This window comes from Mauremys mutica, chromosome 1 (assembly GCF_020497125.1).
Source record: "Mauremys mutica isolate MM-2020 ecotype Southern chromosome 1, ASM2049712v1, whole genome shotgun sequence".
NCBI lineage: Eukaryota > Metazoa > Chordata > Testudines > Geoemydidae > Mauremys > Mauremys mutica.
The window spans coordinates 228,647,491-228,656,566 of NC_059072.1; the positions used below are offsets into that span (position 1 = coordinate 228,647,491).

The 9,076-nt window shown below is 38.6% G+C and overlaps 1 protein-coding gene across 3 annotated transcripts in view; it reads left to right on the top strand.

Moving 5' to 3' along the window:
• Positions 1-8,050, top strand: part of FANCB (FA complementation group B) — a 30,706-nt gene extending 22,656 nt beyond the window's left edge. For all 3 annotated transcript variants that reach the window (XM_045028583.1, XM_045028499.1, XM_045028658.1), the window contains 3 exons: positions 238-692; positions 3,331-3,568; positions 7,504-8,050. In XM_045028583.1, coding sequence (XP_044884518.1) covers positions 238-692; positions 3,331-3,568; positions 7,504-7,924 — 1,114 coding nt within the window. In that variant the 3' untranslated portion in view covers positions 7,925-8,050. The remainder of the gene's footprint in view (positions 1-237; positions 693-3,330; positions 3,569-7,503) is intronic.
• Positions 8,051-9,076: the final 1,026 nt, after the last annotated feature.

Sequence of the window (9,076 nt, forward strand, 5' to 3'; positions counted from 1 at the left end):
ACCTTCAAAGTTCTTACCAGACACCTTTGCACTATCACATGAATTAGTCTGAAAGTATGTTAAAGATTTTTGATCAATTCATCTGTTCTTTGGTAATTCCGCTGACAGTATAAAATCTTGAATCTCCAAAAGGTTAAAGCACTAAATGTCAGTACGCATCTTTGCAAAGCTTTGATTATATTTGTCTGACTATAAAATGTGAATTTGAAGTACAATAATGTTGTATGGGTTTTACAGGTCACTGAATGATGTCAGCTTATCTCTGGTAATGGAGCATGACTTCACTTCAGTTTCTCCAGTTATTGAGTGTCAGAGTAAAATAGTTAAACTGAATAAGACTTTCTCAGCATTGTCTATCTCCTCATGCCAAATGGAACCACAACCAAAAAGGATAAAATTGGACTTCCATAGCAAGAATGATCTGAAAAAAGAGTTCCCTGGAAGACCTTCTAAAATTCTGTCAGATGGGGCAAAGACATTTGTTGCTGTTACCCGCCTTTCACCGCTGCTGGCATTCCGTGATATATGTTGTATGATACTACTGCATGCTAACAAGAGAAAATATCAAGATGGCAACCTGCAGGAAAGCAGACAACTGACTTTACTATGTGGGAAAATTTCATTATGTCTGGAAGATATTTCAAGTGGAAAATATTCAGTAAACTTGCTAAGAAATAATAGTCATTCTACAGGTAAATATGTAATGCATCGACTTGTTCACATTAGTCATAAGAGCTGGTTAATTTAATCATCTTTGTTTTCAAGCCATATTCTCATTTTTTCATGTTGTGATCATTTTTATCAAAATGTTTAATTTCATTACAAAGTCATGAATTAGAAACTGACTGAGACAGAAAACAGTAGGAAAAATGTGTTCTCAATATGGAAAAATGTTAAGTGAGTTGCTCCCAGGTTCTGTACTAGGTTTAGTGTTTAAACATATTTATTGATCTTAAAAAGGTGGAGAGCAGTGCACAATTTGGAGGTAACATAAAATTTAGATTCTTTATTTAGAAAAGACTGAGGAACTTCAAAGGGACCTAACAAAACGAAGTCAGTTGGCACTGTGATGGCAGATGATGAATGGAAGGTAATGTATCCTGGAAAGAATAATTTGATCTTCATATAACTTGAGCTAGTTGAGGAATTTCTGGTTTGAGAAATTTTGACACTTTGAAATTTGGTTGTGGAACACAACAAATTTTTTCAAAACTTCTTGTGACCTGAAAATTCTGAAAAAATGTCATTTCAGAAATGCTGACACGTGGTATTTCCAAAATAAAATGTGGTCTCCCATCCAACTGCTGTCGGGTGAAAAATGAGACTGTCAGTTTCACTCAGCAGCTGCCTGGCTCCCAAGGCCTGCTCAGGGTGTACTGTGCTGGGGCAGCCCTGCCATGGAAAGTGCCCCAAAGTTGCAGACCCTGGGAGCTCATTCCAGTCTCCCAACTCCATGACAGAAAACATTGGAAGTCCTGAGAGCCCTGGCTTCAGCCAGGATTCTCCAGTCTGCCAGGTTCCCTGCCATGGCACCAGGAGCAGAGCCCCAGTTAATCCCTCCACAGCAGGAAATCCTGAGAATCCCCAGGGCTTTCAGGCTACCGGCAGGAATCTTGGGAACCCTGATATAGTGGGGCTGCTCTGGAGCCACGGACCCTGAAATCCTGGGATTCATGATCTGCATGGCACAGCTCCCCAGAAGCTGACCAGGTGAGCAGGCAGGGAACCAGGCAACTGTCTGTGATTTGGCAAATGCTCATCAAAAGGTTGTTGAACTTGACTCACTTTCACAAGAAATTTTCAGGTTTGGCAAAACAGTGTATACAGTTTTGTCTGAAATTTTCTTACCAGCTCTGCTTAAACTTTGCCGGGATCAAAATAACCGTAATCCACTTTTTTCTGTTCAATGCACATTGGTGATCAAAAAGCAAACAATGTTTAGGATATCAGTTTTACATATAATGATGTTATCCCATTATAAATCAATGCCTTCTCCCTGAATACTGCATTCAATTCTGGTCATCTTCTCACAAAAAAAGATGTAGCAGACATAGAAGATGCCCAGAGACAAGTGACATCTCTAGAGGCATGGAAAGACTTCTACATGAGTAGAAATTGAAAAGGCTGAGATTTTTTTAATTTAGAGGAATTAAATAAGGGGATGATGGGATAGGAAAGAGGTATACAAAAAGAGAATGATATGGAGAAGGTAATTTGGGAGCTCCAGTTTGTTCTTGTTTAATAGAGGAACAAGGGGCACCATTTTAAAACTCATTCTTCAAAAGGAGCTGACAAACAATTTTATATGGCAAATCTTAGAGCTTGCTCTGAGGAGGAGAGGGGGAGCAAAATGTCTTTAAAGGTACAGACTCTGCTGCTTATCTCCTCTAAGTATGAGATATTTAACTTTCATATAAACAATTTATATAACAAAATATTTTTCCTGAGATAACTAACAAGAAATTTTGAGATTGCCTCATACAAATGACACTGAAACAATTGAAGAAACTCCTGTTCAGAAATGCAGCCATACATAAAACCATTTTAGAATCAGACTTCCCTCTCTAGTGATATAGTTATCTCTCGTCTCTCTCTCAATCAGCTGCAGGGAATCCAAAATTCTCTGTCATCTCTAAAGGCAAAGCCAGGGAAGAGGAGACTGTTTAGGAGCTACTTTATCAATAGCCAAAGTCCACCAATCACACTAATATCACAGTAGGCTATTGATAAGTCTCTTGGCAAAACAATGTTTTTCCCTACAACTCTCTAATATCCAGGAGGCCCATTGTCTGCTGACCTGGATGCTTGCTAAGAACCCCAATACGAAGGTGGTGGGAAGGGAATTCCCTAGGGAGGTCTGCATGCTTTGGTAGACTTGTGAGGTGAAGTAGAATCCAAGGGTGATGGTTTTGATGTAAGATAAAGCAAGAGGGACATACCATTGCTAGGTAAGCAAGGTAGATATCATTTGTGACCATGGAAACATTGAAACGTCCCAATTCCAGCTTTCTTGAAATAGCAGTAAAAAAGAGATATTGAAATCTGAAAGGAAAACACATTTTGATCAGTATTTAACTAGTAAAATACACCTCTGCCCTGATATAACGTGACCTGATATAACACAAATTCGGATATAACGTGGTAAAGCAGTGCTCCGGGGGAGGGGCGGGACAGGGCTGCACACTCCGGCGGATCAAAGCAAGTTTGATATAACACGGTTTCACCTATAACGCAGTAAGATTTTTTGGCTCCCGAGGACAGCGTTATATCAGGGAAGAGGTGTATTTAAATACTTAAATTTAATACCCTTTCATATTTTTTCTTTTACAGGCACCATGGAAGATATATTTTCTATTCTTGCAGTATCTCTCAAATTCTCCTTTCAGATAGTCTCATCTGACTGCACACTGACTCCAGTGAACATGTGGCTACTGTCACAAATGGAGTGTATGCCAATCAAGGAATGGCCTGAAAATATGTTTTGTCATAAATTGGGAAGTCTGCGTGGCACTGTCTTTAACTGGAATCTAAAAACTCCATTTGAAGGAACTTTAACATTGTTTTGCAGGTAATAGTAGTTGGAAAGCTTAGGGAATACCAAGACCTATATGATGGGTTCCCTCTGGGGTGCTATCTGGAGCTGGGGTACCACTGAGCCCCCTGATCCACCATTCTGGGCTCCCTCTCATACTGTACTGTTGTGACAATCTGCAAAGCCCTCCAGCCTGCACTTTCACCAGCATTCATACAGGTACGGACACACCCAGCTGCAGTTACACACAGGCTCTCTAACCATTAGATTCCCAGCCTGGACCCCAGAGCAGTACCATCCTGCCCTGGTCAAATCTGGCCAGTATAATACCTGGTCCACTTCTCCCTCAGTGTGACGAGAACAATGCACACTTGTGGTAACCAAGCGAGAGATTTTTTTTCCCCAAGCACTCCAGTCAGAGCTCACTGATTTAGATTAAAACAAAACAAGTTAATAAACTACAAAAGATAAATTTTAAGTGATTTATAAGGGATAGCAAACAGATCAAAGCAGATTACCAACAAAGAAACAAAAAACACAAACTAAGCTTAATATACTAGATAGATTGGATACGAATTAGCAGATTCTCACCCTAAGAGATGATATAAGCAGGCTGCAGATTGTTAAGGGGCAAGCTGCACTTGCTTCACAGCTTGGAATCCCCAGGTGTTTCATTCACAGGCTAAAAATCCCTTTAGCCTGGGTCCAGCACTTCCCCCAGTTCAGTCTTTGTTCCTCAGGTCTTTCCAGGTGTAGTCTTGTGTGGGGACTGAAGAAGGCCAGATGATGTCACTCCCTGCCTTATATAGCTTTTGCATATGGTGGGAATCCTTTGTTCCAAAGCTTGGTTCCCAGCCCAGTCTGTGGAAAAATACTGACGTTCCAAGATGGACTTCGGCATCATGGGGCCTGGTCACATGTCCTTGTAGAGTCATAGCAGCCATCACTCATAGGCTGTCTAACATTCTCAGGATAGCTCATCAGGTGGGTGATAAGCTTCTCCTAAGGCCTGTTGTTTTCCCTAATGGCTCATTGCTCTGAATAGGCCCTTCCCAACGAGCTATCTAGACTGAAAGCATCTTGTCTCATGGGCGTTACCCAGGTGTAAGTACATTTGAAATACAGATACATAGTATATATAACTTCAGATACAAAAATGATACATCATACATGCAATGATGTATATGATTTTAAGAAATCATATTCAGCAAATCATAACTTTTCCAATGGCACCTCATATGGCTTATCTTGCATCAGAATTATGCTCTGATCATATAGCAATATCACTATGAAGAATATGGGGTGCAATGTCACATCCTCTATAACTTGAGTTTGAGGCAGAATATCATTTTTTCATTGTAATTATTTTGCCATAGTGTAATATGCATAGCATAGCAGTGACAGCCATTTAGGACTATTTTTAAATTACCATCCTGTGCCTATTAGAAGATCTGATTGGATTACCTTTTGCAATCATTTGTGCTCTGCCCAGACACCTGTGCATAAAATCAAACTATATACAGGACTAATGCTATTTAATATGTCAAAATTTACTGTTCCATGAGTGTGCAATAATGTATGTTCAGCAACTTTAAGGGTTGTCTTTGCTTACTACCCTTGGAAAATAATACATGTCTCTGAGTCAGATCTCTGGCTAGATTCCCTTGGCACTAGGAGTTGGAATCTTCTCACTGCTAACCATAGATATTCAGTAAACAGATAAAGTTTAGCAGTTTGCAAGCTTTCCTGTAGGGTTTCTTATATGCAAACTTCATGAGGCAGTTTGGAGAGTGAAAATATCTGCAACTCTCATGAGTTCCCTACTTTTTTCAGTTTATAGCAGTTCAGTTTGAATTGCAAGATTGTCAATTCAGGAAAGTCCTGAATTTCACTAAAAGGTAGTAATATAACTTTTATTTAAATAAAACTAAATTTGCCCTTATCTTTAACACTGTGATTAAAAATAAGAAATCTACAAATGATGATCTGATCATTAACCATTTTTTCACTTAACACCTCAAAGTGACTTTTAATTCAATATTCTGTATGCAGTGCTGATTAATTCCTGTCCTCAAAATCTAATAAATGATCGTATAGATCTTTGTCTGAATAGTCACGATTGCCCCTTGGTTATTTTTCTCAGTGTGGATCAGTTGAACTAGCATGTATCCATGTTTGGATCTTACCTGTTTGAGAAATGGGTAGGCCACAGAAATTCTTCCATCAGGCCAAGTACTGTGTTAATAATAGCAGTATTATTTGGCTTGGTAGCCTACACAGTATGCTAGATACTTCTCAAGCATGAAATATGGTACATTTCCCTGCCCTGAAGAATTCAGTCTAAAAGGCAGAGTAAAGAGAAGGTATTACTGATGTGCCTTTATAACTATAGTGGGCTCAGTTTTCGCTCAAAGTAGGGATTAGCCTCTTTGTTGCATATGAAGAATACAGTGTATCATCACCAAATTTAAAGAACGTTATTTGAGTAAAGATTGAATCATCTGAGGAACTCTGAATAAATCCGCTAGTGAAAACTGATTCAATATCGGTCTTTTTAAGAAACTGTGTCTCGCCATTGTTTTTATCCATTTTGCTAGCAAACCACTGGCTAGTTATCCTTCAAACTTTCCATGTAATTAATTCATTGAAAACTAGTCCCAAGTGCACATTTGAGGAATTCAGGTTATATCTCTAATCAAAGTTATTAACTTAACTGTATCGCTTTGCCCTTATACTTATAATTAACTCTCATTCTAATAGTTATTTCATATAATTTATGAGACTGAAGCCATAGGCCATCTTAAGTGAAGATGGCCACTATTTCACTAAAGCCTTGTCATGTGGAAATAAAGCTTTCTTCATCTTCCCTTGTCTTCAAATGGACTGAAATCAGAATGCCTTGGAGAAAAATGGCAGGCCCTCTATTCTGTGGTTAAAAAATGTACAGGAAACTGAAGATAGCCTATGATGTAAACACCAGTTCAGTCAGGGATAGCATGCAATATACTGGGCGCTTTCAAGTCTCTGTCTAAACTCTGTGGCATCAAAGATTCCTCTCTTCTGAGGATCTGGGGCTGGCCTAGCACAGCAGATGTAGCATTTGACAGGCTATTCTGTCTTCCCTGAGTTTCATATGGCCTATGAGTCTACATTCGCATGCCATAACGGAAATTGTGGGAGCAGCATCCCTGCCCACTCCTATACCCTCCTCCTCTTGTGTTTGGGGGAAAAAAAACAGGAAATTATAAACTAAAACACTTTTTTAAAGGAATTAAGGCTGGTTAAGTGCAACATACCCATTCCCTCTGTAACCTCTTTACTATACTTTAATGTCCACACAAAACACATTGTAACTTCTTTCTGGCTCAGCATGTAATGAAACACACTAACTCAACACATTAATCTCCTTCACATTATAGGCACCCCCTTAATTACAGTCCAATACTTCTCCCAGAAACAGATGACACACTTCACTCTTAACTGTGGGTACAGGTCTGTCTCATCTTACGCTGGGGTTGCGTTCCGCAGTCAGCACCTAAAGCGAAAATCGCGTATGGTCAAAATTATATTTAGTGTAATGGCAGGCGGAATCGCCCGCACTACAGAAACAGTATTTAAATTATTTTTCTTTTTTTTGTTTATTTTTTCTTTTTGCCGACCGCGTAAAACTGAAATTGTGCATGTTAAATGCACCTAAGATGCGACAGATCTGTATATATTTCAGCACTGAGTATTTGCTGATGTTGCACAAGTCTGCTTAGCATTAATTCATTAGCTATACAGTAGTTGACAGGCTCCAAAAGGAAGATTTTGCTTGCCTTTCCACCTGTAGGAAATATAACTTAAAAAATTTACACAATAAGATGTATAGGTAATTTCCTCAGTCAATTTAAAGTAGCTTCATTGTACAGTTTCAGTAACGAATTTTGAAAGAATTGTATCTGTGTGTTGATGATTGTTTTATTTTACAGAAATCAAACTATCTTGTTCCAGTGCCTTCATAGCCTCCTTGGAGTTCTCCCAGCAACCTGCAAAGTAAAACTTCTGAGGTTAGAAAGCAAGGACATCCTTACTGACCAGTTTGCACTAGCTTTGGGAAAGGAAATGGACAGTCTTCGGAGTTCTTTCTCCTCTGCAGTAAGTGAAGTTGAAAACAACTTGACATTGAGCTGTGAGGCAGGCAAGAAAATGAGCAGGGTTATAGGGTCATCTTTGTCTGACAAAAAGGAAGCAGTGCAGCAGTTCAGAGAGGAGCTTCGAAACGAACAGAAGCAAAGTGCATTGGGTATGAACCGAACAGTGAGCGGTGCCCTTTACAGACAAATTACTTTGAAAATTGCTGAGGCTCAGCTGTGTTCTGATATGATTGCATGGAGACTGAACATTTCATAATGACTCCTCTCAAATTTTATTTTGAATACAATTGTATTTAAATGACACTATCAAGCACTATTTATATTTTGTTTTTACTTTCTATATGTAACTTCTTTTTGGAAGGTGGAGAATAAAACTTTTTTCTACCGGTGTTGTCACTACTGTTTGATACATATATTTTCCTTTTTTGAAAGTGCTTAGTATTAATATAGCTTTTCACTTTGTAAATCATAAAATGCTATAAATAAATACCTATATTTTGGCTGATGAAGCATAGCCAGTTTGACACTAATGGAACATTAAAGTTGGACCTCTAGAACAGCTAGACAGCAAGTACTTTTTACAGTTTTAAATAAAGCCTGTAAGATGTCTGTTGTAGACATTGACAGGCTTAGATTTGTATTGATTTAAAACTGAATCTTAAGGTTGGAATTTACAAGAATCTAAAGGAGTTAAGCACCCAGTTCCCATTGAATTTTAATAGGGCTTGGGCACCTAATTCCCTTAGACTTGTAAAATAAATTGTATATACTTCCTCTTTGGAGAAGTGAATCAAAAGTGGTATCCATAATTTCAGGTGACCACACTCTGCTAAAATAAACCACCTCAATTTGAGTCTCCCTTAAATGGATGCAGTATGGTGAGGAATTGGTAGCTTTGTTCCATTTCCTTAAGGTAGGAGATGTACTTCTACATGTATAACATTGACTTCCAGATATTACTGGGATGGGCAATTTAGAAATATATTTGGGATGCAAAAATAAGGAACATCGCAACCAAATCTAGAGCACGTGCTGACTATACATATAAAATTAGGTTATCAATTAAATAATAAAGCTGATACTGGGAAAACTAATCAAACTACAGAACGTGTCAAACAAACTTGTCGGGTTTTGGTTACATTAATAGGGAAAGAGAAACAAGAAATCAACTGAGGTAAAATGCAATTAAGATAGTTTTAAGTATTAATTAGATTTTACCTAATAGTGAATTTAAGTTGTCTGGGCTAAAGAGCTTATTCTTTATAAGGATGGACTTATACTGTACACCGCATGCATGCCCTCACAGTATTTAGATTGTAAGCACCTTCAGGAGGGAATCTTGTCTTGTCTGTCTAAAGCCGGGATCAGCAATCTTTGGCACATGGCTCGCCAGAGTAAGCATCCTGGC